General features: G+C 40.6%; 1 protein-coding gene across 2 annotated transcripts in view; it reads right to left on the bottom strand.

Annotated features, from left to right (window-relative positions):
- Positions 1–16,933, bottom strand: part of IKZF3 (IKAROS family zinc finger 3) — an 86,039-nt gene that overhangs the window by 28,072 nt on the left and 41,034 nt on the right. Inside the window, exons 4-6 of one of the 2 annotated variants that reach the window (XM_044004583.1) lie at positions 4,177–4,437; positions 2,913–3,080; positions 343–459 (exon numbers count right to left, since the gene is read on the bottom strand). The exons of the other annotated variant lie outside the window; for it this stretch is intronic. Coding sequence (XP_043860518.1) covers positions 343–459; positions 2,913–3,080; positions 4,177–4,437 — 546 coding nt within the window. The remainder of the gene's footprint in view (positions 1–342; positions 460–2,912; positions 3,081–4,176; positions 4,438–16,933) is intronic. 2 annotated transcript variants of the gene reach the window in all.

Genomic DNA, 16,933 nt, shown 5'->3' with positions numbered 1-16,933 from the left:
ACACCTTTTCCTTTGATCACTTTTTGGGTATAGGCCTAGTACTGGTGGGGCTGGGTCAAAGGGCACAAACTGTTTAATAATTTTGGGGGCATGGGTCCAAATTGCCTTCAGGAATTGTTGGAGCCACTCACATCTGCACCAACAATGTGTCTGTTTTCCCATAGCCCCGCCAGCATTTGTCATTTCTTCTTTTGTTATCTTTGCCCCTCTGAAAGGTATGAGGCGGAATGTCAGAAGTGCTTTAATTTTCATTTCTCTAATTAGTAGTGATTTGCAGCAAGATTTTTATTCCATAGGACCTAGTGTGATAAAAAAAATCCCTGCAAGTTTTGGTCAACTCACCAGTGTCCCCCATGCCGGTGTTCTGCAGGAAAGTGCGACAACGTTCCTTATGCTCCTCAAGGGAGCTTCTCTGCTTGTAGCTCCTTCCGCAAAACTCACACTTGTAGGGCTTCTCAACTAGGAGAAGAGCAGAGGCGTACTCAGTAACCACCAGGGGGCTCCAGGACAAACACCACCTGGTTGGCAGCTTTGGGCTCTGGGTTCACTGACCATGAGGAGGGAAGGAGGGAGGGAAGGATGCAGGGAGGGAGGAAGGGGGAGAGTCTTGACATTTAGACATTGCAAGTCATGACTGTGCTTACTTTTTGTGGAATAAGATGACGAATAGCCTGTAACTAGCAGGGTCCTAGCAGAGCTAGGGAGTGTAGAAAGCTACTGGATTCTTCCCAAGGGCAGTCTATTAGGTCAGGAATGGAGAATCTTAATGTACGGATTGTAACTTAAGCACTGTCATTGTCTTCAGGATAAGTCTTCCTTTCTCATAAGACACTCATGTGGTTGTGTTTATCCCTCCTGTAGGTCAGTGGGATGTGGGGATAAGATCAGAAGAGAAAGCCTCCTTTAGTGGGGGTGGGGATGGTGGGGGACAACCTGGCTAGAGGTAAAGAATGCTGTTGCCTATGAGACCACTGTCAATTGAAGCCTGATGGGCTTCCCAAGGCACTAACAGGCTTGGCTGTCCTTGCAAAATGGAAATGTTCCTCCATATTCTGTGGCTGATTGGGAAAGTTCATGATTTTGTTGTAGCAATAAAGACTGGGTCTGAAAAATGCTAGCTGGGTTAATCTCAATAGCAATCCCAATCCCAAACCAAATATTAAAATGCCATAGCTCAAGTCTTTGAGATAAGCAGATAAACTGGTCCAAATGTTTGAGTAACAGGAATGGGAAGAGGGAGTTTTCACCTGAATTATCCTGATAAGGATCAAGAAGCACTCAATAAATGTTAGTTGAATAAATCAAAAAGCTTCCTCAAAAGGTTATCCATATAATTCAGGGGACCTGCACCCCTCCTATTCCTAATCTCCACATGACTTTCCTTGAATTATTCAAGAAACACCTTTAATTTTCTGCATTACTCAGGGTGTAGATCATGGTGGACCTTCCTGATGATAATGAAATAGGTATCATGAGCATGACATTATATAGTAGCAGCTGTGATTTTTATTTTACCTTTTTTCTTTAGCTGAATTTTTAAAAAAAATCAAATATTTTCCTTAAAATGTGAGTTTTTAATTTTAATTGTTTTATTGGAGGTTAAAAAGAAAAACAATCCCATAATGAAACTATTTCAACTAATTAAACTTAAATTCAATGCAACCTTTTAAGTCTCTCCATTAAAGTCACTGGCAGTCCCTAACTACTCTTGGTGCTTACTACAAAAGACAATGGAAGAGAATTCCAACTTTTTAACCTTTCAGTCTTAAACATATTTTAAGAGAATTCTCACGCTGTTACTTAAAACCTGTCTGAAGCATCCTAATTCTTGGGTGAACATGTGTTTTTTTGTTCCCTAAAAGTCTCAGTCTTGGTTGGAAACAGGTACTTGATTACCGATGGGGTTTTTTGTTTTTTTTTTTTTTAGTGGGGCAATGGGGGTTAAGTGACTTGCCCAGGGTCACACAGCTAGTAAGTGTCAAGTGTCTGAGGCCGGATTTGAACTCAGGTACTCCTGAATCCAGGGCCGGTGCTTTATCCACTTTGCCACCTAGCCGCCCCCTACCGATGGGTTTTTAATCAAACCAATAGCAAATCTTGACAAGGTTAAAGATCTGTTGTTTCTCTCAATGGAGTCTATTTCCAATAATCAAGAACATCAAGTTCTAAATTTTTGCTCTGAGGTTTGGGCTCCCATTGGCCATCCCCCCCATCCCCCATTATGTTTATATGAACTCAGGCTTATTTTCCTGGGCATAAAATCCTGACTATGCAAAAATAATTCATATTTGGGACCATGGCTGATCAAAATGAAGAGCAAAATCACCAACTGGGAATGCAGGGTTTTGTGCTCATTTGTACTACGCTGTTCTAGAGAATGAGGAAGACTGATTGTTAAAAGAGAAGTTAACTTTTGAGAATTTATCCCAGGAGGGCCAAAAAGTAATCCCAAGGCAATGCTTTGTTACCAAAATGACTGAACTTTGATAACACAGCATGAACAGTGGGGGTAGTGCTTGCTTACAGAAAGAGTCTCTTGAGTGAAAGATCTTTTTCAGGAAGCTAATCTTTCTATAAAACTTCTTTACAAGAAAATACTTGCTAGGCTATGGAATTTCTGTAAAATGTTTAAAAGCTTCTTTTAAAGGGCAGGCTCTTCCTGTCTGACTATGCTGTTCTCTAGGGGAGCCAAGATGGTAGAGAGATGATCATTCCCAATGAGCCAGACGGAAGGCAATTAATGTCTTAATGAAAGTGTAATTAGCCCTAGAGGTCTCTGCTGTTGTTAACCCTTCAGAACATGAATGACAGATTAAACCTAAATATTTAACCCTTCAATTTTCCACAGTCAGAGCAAGAATGCCTAGAGTTAGTTCTTCACAAGACATGGGATGCTCATTTCTCTCACTTACCAGAATGTGTCCTAAGGTGACCTGTGAGAGCGTCTCTTCTCTGGCATGCGTAGTTGCAGAGATGACACTTAAAAGGTTTTTCCCCTGTGTGAAGTTTAATGTGGCGGAGGAGGTTACCTTTCTGAGTAAAAGATGCCCCACACTGATTACACTGGAATGGGCGTTCACCTTTAAAAAGGACAAAAATGGAAACTTCCTGGTCACCAGGCAAGTGTAGAAGCACATATATACACACACTCCCTATGGCAAGATGCCCTCATGGAAGTTCTTCCTTAGGAAGGATTCTGTCCACACTGGGGATCAGCTGGGAGAGAGATTTCATGGCAGGGGAAAGCCTCACAGCTCTCAGGCTATGGAATTACCTTCCCTGGAGATATTTTAGAATAGGATAAGTACCCTTTCCACTGGGGGCAGTTTAAATATTATCCTTCTCTGATTCAGCAGAATGAACTCAATGGTTTTGGAAGAGCCTTACAAAAGTAAGGTTTTATATATCAATCAGTTCACCATGATAAAGATGTAAACACAGCCCAAGTAAGAGCCACAGACCCTGGTCACCATAACGGGCCAAATATGAGAAATGGATCTTTTAAAAAGTCCTTATATTAGAAATCCAGGAAAGAGAATCACATTTAATGGGATGGATAGTTTTCTATATATTTCTATAGGCAGCCCCTTTATTTTTTAAAAGCAGATATTTTAAAATTTGCCTAGAAAAAAGTACCACCCTCCCCTTTTCTTTCTTTTTTTTTTTGGTGAGGCAATTGGGGTTAAGTGACTTGCCCAGGGTCACACAGCTAGTAACTGTTAAGTGTCTGAGGCTCTGAGGCCAGATTTGAACTCAGGTCCTCCTGACTCCAGGGCCAGTACTCTAACCACTGCGCCACCTAGCTGCCCCCTCCCCTTAACGCAAAGTGACAGGCTGTTATTAAAATCCAAATACAAACAGAGAAAGGATGAACTAGAAGGTGAGTCACAGAACTTAACTCCTATTTATTAACTGAAGAAGAAATGTTCATGGACTTTGGATCTTCCATGGCTTCTTTCATTCAGAAGACCTATAAAATGTTTGCTAGGTGTTTTGAAATGCTGTGGTGAAGTAGGAAGAAATCAGTCAGGAAAATGATGCCCAGAGTAGCTGATAAGACCAGAACCATCTAGCAAAAGCAAAGGAAGATGCCAAGAATCCTGACGCTATAATTTATTGCATTGCTGTCCGTGGCTGTAGCAGGACAGTTCTAAGGGGGAATGGAAGAATATTTACCAGTATGACTTCGCTTATGAACCATCAATACATTGAAGCTAATGCAGGCTAATCCACACACATCACAGTTCATTTTTCCACTAGTTGGCCTGCTGCTGTCATAAGAGACAGCGTGTCTTTCCAACTTAATGCTCTCATATTCATTATATTCTCTTGGATAGCTGTAAGGTATTTCAGGATCTTCTGCATTTTCCATGGGGTCTGGCTTTAAAGCATTCTCATCCCTTTCACTGTATTCATCTTTCACTTTCATTGAATCATCTGCAGGGAAGAAAATGCGAGAAATGAAAAATGATTACGTCTGGAGCCAGCAAAGCAGCTCAAAGAGAAGAGACCCACAGCTGACAGCATAATACCAAATGAGGCTCGCATAATATCGAGGCTAACTTATCTCCACAAAAAAACAAGAAGACATCATTAAGGAGATCACTCACTCCTGGGATTTAGAGTTACTGCCAAAAAGAGAATGCCAAGGATGGAGGAGAGTGATTTCAGCTCTTTGGAATTTAGAGGGAGTAGATTTCTAACCATCACTACTAACACACATGAAGTATTCTCATATCACTAGGTATGATGAAGCACTGCTATTTGTTCTCTTATGACATACAGCATTTAAACTGCATAGGGTTCTCAAAATTGGTGCCTTTTTAAAGAGACAGTGGAGAAAGGACTATAAGATACACCCTCAGATACAGGGACATACTTTTTGAATCCTTCAAATTCCAGTTATACTGAATTTAGGACACCTTTAGACTTGAAAGAAGAACAATTAACATGACTTTCCTGCTTCAAAGACATGCTTTTGTTTCTTCTCCCTTCCATTAATTGTCAAAACATGTCTTATGTCTCTATCTATCTTGGGTCTGATAAAGACACTACATTAAAGGCAGAGGAAGCAGTCAGTACTGGTGAAATATGGTTGAGAAGGCCAAAAGGAGCTGCAATTTTACAATTTAAACTTCCGAGGGCTCATTTTAATTGAAGAGTTAAGTAGAGGGAAGTTGGGGAGAGGAGTTCCTCAACTCCATATAGGAGAGAGATACTAATGCCTAGGTCATGGGCCTGCTAAATCCAGGGACCCAGAAGTACAAGACTGAGGGAAAGGGAGATGGCCCAAGGAACTAAGGGGTAGGCTGTCTCATACATAGAATCACTAAAAGAGCTTGACCAGAAATCAACCACTCAAGCTAAAGATTGGAAAAGGCAGGAAGCAAATGTATTCAGTGGTCAAAAGAATTATATGCCAGCTGACCTCACAGGGATGGCAATTAAAGATTTAACAACTGTAAAGTATTTTTCAGATATTCAGTGCTCATTATTATTTGTAAGAGTCTCTTGAAACTTTGGCTCTTAGAAATACCAAGTTGCCCTTTGACCGGAGGAACCATAGAATTTTAGTGCTGGAAGGAATCTTAAAAGATCATCTCATTCAAAACTCTCATTTTACAGATGAGAAAAACAAAGCCAAGAGAAAAAAGGGGACATGCCCAAGGTCATGCAGGTAATTAATGGCAAAGCTGGGACTGGCGACCAGGAGTGATCTTCCTATCTCCACATACATGGTGTCCTCAAAAACTCTGAATAGTTTAAAGCTGCATTAAGAGTTTTGGAATGGGGCAGCTAGGTGGTATAGTGGATAGAGCACTGGCCCTGGATTCAGGAGGACCTGAGTTCAAATGCGGCCTCAGGTACTTGACTCTTACTAGCTGTGTGACCCTGGGCAAGTCACTTAACCTTCATTGCCTTGATAAAAAAGGAGTTTTGGAACACCCAGCATGTGAATCTGTTCTCAAAACTCTAGGCTTCTAAGTTTCAAGGGGGTTCCTTGTTTGTGGATTTATTTTTTAAACTAGATCTGTGACTTAACTGATGTAGGGAACTCCCAGGGAGGAAACCTCTTTTGCCTCTATGCAGATGAAAACTGGGTTTGCCATTTATGGTACTAGAGAATTTCCTGGGGCACTGAGGGGTAAGGTGACTTGCCCAGGGTCACCCACTCAGTAAGGGTAAGAAATATGACTCAAACCCAGGTCTCCCTGACTCCAAAGACAGCTTTTATTTTTCTATCGTGCCTATCTCTCCTTGTTAGACAACTATTTCTTATTCTTCTCCAATGGTACTGACATTAAATCTCCAAACTCTCTGTGATGAAAGGCTCTTATATACATATATATATATGCCTTATATATTATATAAAAATATATATTATATATAAAAGCCATATACATATCTTATAAAGCGCATGTGTGTGTGTGTATCTTCCAAAACATGCCACTCCTGCCGCCGCACAGGAGGAAGTACAAATTGCAGCTGTGTTACCTTGTACCAAAGTTTCAATTTTCACTTCTATCAAGGTCTTAACTTTCATCTATATTAGCTTTGTTTGCTTACTAGAGCAAGACAGAAACAGAGAAGATATCTCTCAGCAACTCTGTTCCATTGCTTCTCACCACACTTTACGGTTCACAACCTTTTCCTCTACAGAGTATTCCCGCTATTCCTTTGTGCATGCTCACTTGCCTGTGTCTGGATTACGAGTGAAAGGTCACCTCCTAAGTGGGCATGTTCATTTTCCAGTGTTTTGGAGACAGGGGATAGTCTTTACCTGTTCATAGTTGGGGCTGTTTGGCCTACCCAGTCTTTGTTTTCTTCAGTCGGGTGTTTTTTTTTTTTTAAAGGATGCACCTGAGAGCTGTGCCCTCCACCCCCTTCCACTGTCCCTCCAGCTGTGGGTGACATCCCACCAAAGCTTGAGTGCTTTTCAGTTTGCATGTAGGCGTTAAAAAGAACCTCAACGGAAAACCTGAGCTCTGAAAACCAAAAACAGCACATAGCAAGGACCAGCAGAAGAAAGCGCCTTTTCATTCTGGTTAAAAAAATGCAAAGAAATTCGGCCAGTCTCGTGGTCAGTGAATGTAGAGAAGTGATGAAGTGTGCTGGTCAGCTCATGTAGCGTGCATAGGACACACAAGAGGAGGAAGAAAGCACTTTGGTGCTACTTTCCTAAGGAATTTGGCTCTGGAGGCTGGTCCAACAACCCAGTGCTATTCTGCTATATTGGCTTGACACAAGACCAATGAATGGCTGTTTCAGGTGTCAGAGAAATTTCAGAGAAATATGATGCATCATCAGGAGAAATTTTTTTCTCTTTCTCTCAAATACCTAGGTCTCAAAGTCAGAGAGAGAGAGAGAGAGAGAGAGAGAGAGAGAGACTGAGACAGAGAGACTGCTTAGAGGGATGTGAAGGTCTTTCTGGACCAAAAGAACATGGCCTGTCATTGCTGTTGGCTTAATACCAGGGTTAGCCAATATCAGTGTGTTCCTGAATGGTCAAAAAGAACTAGATGTGTAGCAAGCTGAAAGGATACATCATGTAGCCATAATTAAAGTACAATATTTGTTAGTAGCTGTAGCATTTATAATTAAAGAATAACATGGGGGCAGCTAGATGGCGCAGTGGATAGAGCACCGGCCCTGGAGTCAGGAGTACCTGAGTTCAAATCCGGCCTCAGACACTTAACACTTACTAGCTGTGTGACCCTGGGCAAGTCACTTAACCCCTATTGCCTCACTAAAAAAAAAAAAAAGAATAACATGGATCAGAATACAAAATCTGGAAAAAATTCCAGGAGGTTATTTAATTTAGTATCTTGATTCCAAGTAGGATATACCTAAACTCAGAGAGAGAGTTGTCTATTCTTCAGGAGGATAATATTTCCAATCTTTTTTTTTTTTTTTTTTTGGTGAGGCAATTGGGGTTAAGTGACTTGCCCAGGATCACACAGCTAGTAAATGTCAAGGGTCTGAGGCTGGATTTGAACTTAGGTCCTCCTGAATCCAGGGCCCGTGCTTTATCCACTGCGCCACCTAGCTGCCCCCATACTTCCAATCTCTGTAGCAGAAAACCCCCCAGCATCTTTATTCAACTGCTTAAGAGTATAGAAAGCAGAGAAAGGGGGAAATGGGAGACTTCTTAAGGCCTCTGCAAGGAAGACAGACCCTTCACAATAAAAAGGGGGAATCAGATAGGGGAAGGGAAAAAGCATTTATTAAACACCTACTATGTGCCAGGCCCTATACTAAGTGCTTTGCAAATATTACCTCATAAATTAGATTTATTTGCTATGGACTTGATGTCCCTAGAAAAAGAGACCTGTGCTTTTATCACTTGAAGGTGTGCCTCATTTTGTGCACAGAGATATTCCTGGTAAATCAAATCATATTTTTCTATATAACTAAATTCTATTTTCCCCACTGATTTTCTTTTCTTTTCTTTTTTTTTTTTTGAGAGGCAATGGGGGTTAAGTGATTTGCCCAGGGTCACACAGCTAGTAAGTATTAAGTGTCTGAGGCTGGCTTTGAACTTGTGTCCTCCTGAGTCCAGGCCCAGTGCTTTATCCACTGCACCACCTAGCTGCCCCATTCCCACTGATTTTCATCATAACTTTAGAGATGTGTTTAGTTTTTATTGATCTTCAGTTATACGTCTGCTTTACTTGCTGAGGTTAAAACAAACAAACAAAACAAACAAATAGGTGACTGACCTGTTATCCAACACTTAATATACTAGAGAAATTTGCTATTGGGAGCACACTGAATTTTTTTAAAGTGAAGAATGCCCCATAATTTATCTGTATCGTGAACGCACATTTTCCTATATTGTTTTTCTAAAAGTAAGGGATACCTGTATTATTATATCAATACTTAATGTGCTTCTTGAGAGTATTTCCAATTTAGCTTAAGGAGAAAAACATGCAAACACACACACACATGTGGGCCAAACCACAAACTGCTGGTGAAGGCAATTGCTCTAAATTCCCAGAGGGAAAAAAGATGTGCAAATTGAAGCTAACCCACAGGAAACTAGATTAAACTAAACTTCTTTCAAAAAGAGCCAACCGAGTACATATGCTCCCATTTTTTCCATGTTGTAGAGGGCTTAGGAAGACTACATGTGATGACATGCACCCTGTCCCCCTCCCCACCCCCAACCCCCAGGATTTTGTAGGCAGAAGAGAACAAAGGACTGACTTGGCTCACTAGGGCTGATGCACATGGTTTCATTTCCTGGGGTGATGGTTATCACATGAAAAGCTTACACTCCAGAGTAGACATTTTTGGTTTCACCTGAGACACTGCAAAAACAATGGGTTCTGGAAAGGATCCAACATCTAAATCCTGCAGGGGCAATATCAGCCTCAGCCAACTGTGCCTTGGTTTGTTCTTACAGGCACCATAAAATGCACCGGTGGAGAGATGAACCTATCAAGGATGGCAAAACAGCAAAGGCAACCTTGGTGTCCATGATAGAGCATTAATAGAAATTTCCATGTGGAAATTCTGAGGTGGGGGGGGGGGGGATCCTGAGCCTTCACTCTGAACTAGAGAGAACTAAAATGGAGCCCTAGGAGACAGACATAAAGTTTGGAATTATGGCCTAAAGTTTGTTAATAGATACTATGAAGAAGCCAGAAAACAGAAGACGGAGGCTGTTAAACATCGGAGGCACAAAAGGGTGATGCTGTTCAAGTGTTTTACAAGGATCGGGGGGTCATAACCATGAAATCCTCAGCACATGCAAAAGTCAACTGGATAACAAAGAAACTTAATCATCTTAATGTGGCATTTTAATGATGCCACTGATTTGCTATGCCAATTCAGAGATAATGAGGCCCTAATGCTACAGATGTTCAGCCAGGCTAAAAAAAAAAAAAAAGAAAAAGAAAAAAAAGAAAAGAAAAAAAAAAAGCTTTCCTAGCATGCCATTTCCTAACCATCCAATTAAACAAATTGTGAAAGCATCTAAATAGTTTACCAGGTTTTGACAGCTGTTAATAGGATTTAGAAGCTTGAAGCACCAAAGAGCAGAGAAAAGGGAGATACATGTATTATGGGGCCTAAGTCTCTAGTCAAGTTTGTTGGCAGAGAACAAAGCGTGTTTCTTAACAACTGGGACCTCTCTGCACTAGCCTGGTCAAGACAATCATATCAACCTCCAGATTTGTAAGGACAAGCATTGGATACAAGGTTGCTAGAACAGTTCTCCATCTCCTTTATGTCATCTTTTACCTATGACCAGCTAAGGCCAATGAACTTGACAGTCAACAGAAGTTCTTGGTACTGCTTCCCAAATAGTTTTGTTTTCTGGGTGCCAGGCTGAATATAAAAATTTAAGTCTCAGTGCCAAGAGCTGTTTTTGGTTGGTGACTTATGGGTTCTCTTCCCCAGCATGATTTTGATCCTTGCACGTAAGCATCTTCTTTTCTTTTCTTTCCCCCCACTCCAATTTAAAATGACAATACAATAGCAAAAAAAAAAAAAAAAGCAAATATTTCTTTAAAATCTAGGATAAACATGTGGAAAATATGATGCAGGCTACCAGGAGAAAAATATTAACATCTCAATAGCAGTGAGGCAGGAGGTGACTGGTTAGGACCATGTCAAGGTTTTGAATAAACTTGTGAAAGTTCTTATTAAAGCACATTCTCATCAGACATTTAAATTTGCTCTTAAATCTTCTAAATTAAGTAACAAGCACACCATGTATCACTGCGATTTCTGAAGAATTAAAAATCAAGTTTCCTGAAATGTGGAAACAGTTCCAGATGCACTGGAGTTAACTTGAAGTTTACCAGTGACATCACTTGATCTTACTGATACCCCAGTTATTGATATTAGCTTAAAAAAGAGATTTTATCTTATAAGAAAAAATAAGAAAATTTAAATCACAACAAAATAGATGTTGTTAGTAAACTATTTTTGTACTGATAATTTTATTATTTTAATATTTAATATCATTTTAAGTTTAAGCTGTGTGCTATTATGTCTCAGAAATAATAAAATATCATTCCAAAATAATGACTAAAACACACTTGGAGATGCCTAAGACTGATGGACTAGAATGCACCTGGTGGAAATTTCACTTATAAAAATAGAAAGAAACTTTTATAGTTCTCCTGTATATAATATATATTTTATGCTAATTAATCTTTTTATTTTTATAAAAAGCCAAAGATAGAAAAAAAAGGTAGGCTAGAATACAATTAAAAGAAAATTTTAGGACAAAATTTTAATACAGATAAATTGATTACACATATTGTCTAATCAACTTACTTTAAAATACTTTATCTTAATACTAAGTTCAATTCTCTACTCAGGCCTATGGGAAAAGAAAGGGCTTTTTTTTGTTTGTTTGTTTTTTGCGGGGCAATGGGGGTTAAGTGACTTGCCCAGGGTCATACAGCTGGTAAGTGTCAAGTGTCTGAGGTTGGATTTGAACTCAGGTACTCCTGAGTCCAGGGCCAGTGCTCTATCCACTGCGCCACCCAGCCGCCCCCAAGAAAGGGCTTTTGGTAGAGGACATGGGAGAACTCCCAGAATCCCAGGGTTTTAGAGATGGATGGGAACTCAATGGCCATCTAATCCAATGCATATCTGAAAGGAATCCCCCACAAGTGGTCATCCAGCCTCTTCATGAAAAGCTCCTAAGGAGGATAATTGATAAGTTTTTCTTGACATCAAGAACAAATTTGACTCTTCACAGTTTCTATCCATTCTGTCATGGAGAGTAACAAGTGTAATAATCCCTCTCGAACATGTCAGTCCTTCTGACTTGAAGACAACTTTCACGTCCTGCTTCCTTCTGCCCCCATTCAGATGATTCTAATCTCTTCTCCAGGCTGAATGCCCCTAATGCCTTAAGCCAATTCTCATATCATATGGATTTTAGGCCCTTCACTATCTTGTGTGCCTTTCTGATATATAAATGTTCTATCAGTTCTTTATGTCTCTGTCTCTGTCTCTCTCTCCCTCCCCTTTCCAATTTATCAATGTCTTTCATACACTGTGGCCCAAAGAACCCAATACTCCAGAGAAGGCCTAGACGGGGCAGAGCACACAAAGACTATCACCTCATTCCTGAAAGCTGTGCCTCTCTCTTCATACAGCTCAAGACTGAATTAGCTATTTTGGAAGCCACATAATACTGCTGACTCATATTAGGCTTGCAGTACACTGAAACCCTCAGCTCCTTTTCAGACAACCTGTTTAATCATATCTGCCCCATCCTGTACTTGTGATGTTGAATTTTTGAACCCACATATAAAAGTACATAAATCTATTGAATTTCATCTTCAAATCAGATTAATGCTCTACTATGTCAAGATTATTTTTGATCCAGAGTGTTAGTTGTCCCTCCTAGTTTTGTGTCATCTGCAGATTTGATGATAAAGAAATGGCTCTACAAAGGCATTTTATGTGTTTTGGGGGGAATCTAGTACTGTCAACTTGGGCAAAGAAGGGACAGAGCTGGGTGCTGTGGAATTAATAATGAGTCTGCCATTGCTCTCACTGACTTACTAAGGGGCTGACTTTTTTACATAATGATTGTAAACAGGAGTAAGGGATTGTCTTCCCTACTAAGCCACTGGGAGAACCCTCTGTGCCACCATCATATTTTTCTTCTTCATTCATATCCTTTCCCCTGCTTTCAGAATCTCATTACCTCTTGCCTAGACTATTACAACAGCCTCCAAATTGGTCTCCCTGCTTCCAGTTTCTCCCTTCTCCAAACCAACCTTCATACAGTTAACAAACTAATGTTCTTAAAACACAGACCTCACCACATTGCTCTCCTACTAAAAAAACACAAAACAAAAAACAAAAAAATAAACTTCAGTGGCTCTCTATTGCCTCTAGGATAAAACACAAGTCCTTCATCCTGGCACTTAAAGCCTTTTACAATATGGCATCCACTTACCTTTTTCTTTTTTAGTGAGGCAATTGGGGTTAAGTGACTTGCCCAGGGTCACACAGCTAGTAAGTGTTAAGCGTCTGAGGCCGGATTTGAACTCAAGTACTCCTGATTCCAGGGCCAGTGCTCCATCCACTGCGCCACCTAGCTGCCCCTACCTTTTTCTAATGTTTATTTCATATTACTCTCCTTCTCACACTTTTCTTTCTAGTCAAACTGGCCTGATAGCTGTTCCCCACATTCCAACACTGTATGTACTGAGTCTATGTATTTGCCCAGGTAGTGTGCCATGTCTGGAATCCATTCCCTCCCCACCACGTCTTCTTGGAATTCAAAGGTGTACCTCCCAACTAAGGTGTGAGGCTTTTCCTGATCCCCTTTATCCCTCTTACAATTACTTTACATGTTTTTTATTTATATACTTGTTGCATTCTTCCAGTAGAAAGGCAATGACTGTTTACTTACCTGTCCTAGTCCTCCTTAGTCTTAGTGCCTTCTCTCTGAGACTATCCCCAGTTTAGTCTGTATATATCTTGTTTATGGCTATTTGTTTGCATTGTGTCTGCTCCATTTTATTTTATTGTTGTTAGGTTTTGCCTTTGCCCTTAGCACGGTGCCTGGCACACAGTAGGTACTCAACGAATGCTAACTGATTGACTGACTTTATGTTCTTCTAACCTTAGATCCTAGAACAGTAACCTGTACACAGCACATTCTTAATACATGTTTGTTGGGTTGAATGGGAAGGCCAAGTTAACAAAGGGAAAGGAACTATCTAAATACAGGTGAGTAGGCAGGTAGCAATGCCTGGGTAGGGCACAAATGAGTTAGTGACTCAAAGCCTAGGACACCGCCAGTATATAGCATGGCCTAACAGATGCTGATCTAAGGCCCTTGGGTTCTAATTCCAGTTCAAACGCTAACTCACTGTGTTAACCCTGGGCGAGCAACTTTCCCTTTCTGGTCTCAGTTTCCTCTTCTGTCTAATCAGAGAGTTGGTTCTTTCCTTTCTGACATCCAGGGATTCTATAATTATAAGGAGCATTAAAATCAGAAGGGAGTCCAAAGTTAACTTTCCATAGATGTGCTGACTCCCTTAAGGATATTTTGGGAAACTCCAGGTCAGTTTTGTGCTTGTAAACAAGTAAGAAGAGCAAGAAGCAAAAGCCCGGCCCACTCTCAATCACAGAGTCAGGGTTTGAGGTGTCAAAAACACATCATATTGAAAACAATTTTGACAAAAACCTAGCCTGAGTTTAGAGAATTATAAGCAAAGCACAAATCAATTGTATTTCTAAGCTAAAGTATACTAACCAGAAACAATAAGGATCTGTATAGCATTTTTTTGGGGGGGTGAGGCAATTGGGGTGAAGTGACTTTCCCAGGGTCACACACCTAGTGTCAAGTATCTGAGGCTGGATTTGAACTGAGGTCCTTCTGAATCCAGGGCCAGTGTTCTATCCACTGCGCCACTTGGCTGCCCCACGGATCTGTATAGCATTTGCAAAAAAAGCAGAGAACCCTAGAGGAGTAAGAGTTCAGAAAATCTGTGCATTTTAACAATGAATTAATAATATTCAAAGGTACATACAAAATAACATAAAAATTTGGGACTATTTTGTGTAAGCCAACATCCTTAGTATTGTTTTATAATGAGTCCACAATAATGAGAAGTATAGTAGGAATATAACACTTTTTTTCATGTGTACACCAAGTACATGAAATAGGCTGTCTTGCCACTGAAATATAAGAATCCCTGAGGGTGAAGTGTTAATAACCACTAAACAGCTGCCCAGTAAAAGCTGCAAGCAAGGAGAAATCCTGGCCCTACTTGCAACTGTGAAGGCAATACTGGCCAGTGGGGTAGAGCTATGGTGGAATCTGGCCAATACACTGGAGCAAACTCACTCACTCACTTTCTCTCTCTCTCTCTCTCAAAGGCAAATCTAATCACTACAAATAGGGAAATGACTACCTTCTAACACTGCCTTCAACGCATGCCCCAACAGTCATGCATCAGGATGCTGCACTGAAGCATGGCAGCACTTTCTTAATAATAGGTTGGTGGTGGTGGGGAGATACTGAACTTCCCTCCTCACTTTGCCTGGCAAGAACACATTTAAGTCCCCCCCCCCCCACACACACACACTTAAAAAGCTCTGCTATCTCATCATACATGTGGATGTGGGGCAAAGGGTTGTCAAGTGTGCTTGCTGCCTTCTTCCCATGGTGGTGTTGTCCAGGATCTGGTGCCTGCTGGGTGTGGCTTTTCTGGTGACAATTGCAAAGTGCTCCTTGATTCCTTCTTCTACTTCCCATTCCCTTCCCCATCCATATTCCTGCAACATTCTAGTTAGGGAAAAAGAAAGAAGTATTTCTCTCAAATTGATTTCCCAGCAGTGAGGGTTCTTCTATGACCATTTTCCAAATTTTGCCTTGCCTGCTTTGGTGGTGTTCCTGCTTTTGCAGGAACCTAGGTCTTTCTGGGGTTAGGCTGGCTCTTTGTTCTCCCCCTTCTTACCCTGAGGATGCACTTATGTCTACTTGTGAATCCCAGCTCAGAGAAAAAACAAATGGAAGTAGTTTTTTTCCTGTGTCTCTACTGGTCATTTTGTTTTCTGTAGCATGTGGACCTTGGGGTCTGGTTGGTATGGGCCAGAAAAGCCAAAATGTCAAATTTTTAAAAGGATGTGCCTTTGTCCATCAATCCGTACACCCCAATGCTGGCCCTTCATGGCAAAATGCAGGGCTAGGGTAGCAAAATCCATTTAGAAAGATGCTTATTTAGCCAAGAAGATAGGATTGAAAAGGTTGATCAGAATAGATCAAGGAGAGTCGTTTGATAAGGTCTGGCTTGATAGGAGCCTTCTGCAAAGTTCATGTTTTAAATTTAGTTATTTAAAGAAAATTAAAATTGCAGCAAATTTAATTTCTTTTGTTTGATGAATACAAATAAAGTCCTTCATGAGTATAATAAATGTTCATCTTTAAAAAAAATAAAAATCAAATGCCCTGAGTGCCCACCCTGATGAAACGTGTTGCACATCCCACCAGATTTCAACACTATTATGTACGGAGGGCAGAATGCTCTCCAAAATCTTTATCCACTATAAAAAAAAAGCAGCAGGGGGGTATCTAGGTAGCTCAGTGGATAGAGCACCGGCCCCAGATTCAGGAGTACTTGAGTTCAAATCCGGCCTCAGACACTTGACACTTACTAGCTGTGTGACCCTGGGCAAGTCACTTTGCCCTGCAAAAAAAAAAAAAAAAAAGCAGCAGCAGATAGCATTTAAATGACCCACTGGAGAGAGTTAGTGATATGACCCTTTAAAAGAGCTATTATATTTATTATTCTCTCCAGGTAATGAAAGAAAATGCATTTTGTCATTAAAATTGTAGATAACTTTTTCAACATTTAAAACCTTCCTTAATGGTTCTCTAATTAAATTCCAGCTTTTGTCCTAGTTATCAGATGAAGGTCTTACCTAAGAAAGACTTTTCAGAAGGATAACTTTAGCCCTGATGCTGATATGCTCCAAACTGTTATGCATGCTCCACTAAAAGTAATAGAACTATTTTATAGGTTTGGCAAGAAAGCAAACATGTATCTCTCTACCGCTAGCTCTGATGGAGAGTTGAACTAGAGGAGGGCTGACCTGGCAGCTTATTTCCACTAAGAGCAATATTATATGTCCCCTTCTCTACTGCTTTGCTAAAATCCACAATACTCGGGGCAGCTAGGTGGCGCAGTGGATAGAGCGCCGGCCCTGGAATCAGGAGTACCTGAGTTCAAATCCGGCTTTAGACACTTAGCACTTACTAGCTGTGTGACCTTGGGCAAGTCACTTAACCCCAATTGCCTCACTTAAAAAAAAATTTAAAATCCACAATACTCAGGTTTATCCAACCAAGACCACCTTCCCATTTCCCCATTTTTTGGTGCCTTTATAGACTAGACCACTACCTCACCAGGAACAGGAATTGTGTTTTTCCATTCTGCATAAT

The sequence above is a fragment of the Dromiciops gliroides genome, chromosome 4 (genome assembly GCF_019393635.1).
Source record: "Dromiciops gliroides isolate mDroGli1 chromosome 4, mDroGli1.pri, whole genome shotgun sequence".
Classification (NCBI taxonomy): Eukaryota; Metazoa; Chordata; class Mammalia; order Microbiotheria; family Microbiotheriidae; genus Dromiciops; species Dromiciops gliroides.
The sequence above is the reverse complement of the archived record's forward strand: the minus strand, read 5'-3'. Positions and strand labels throughout refer to the sequence as shown.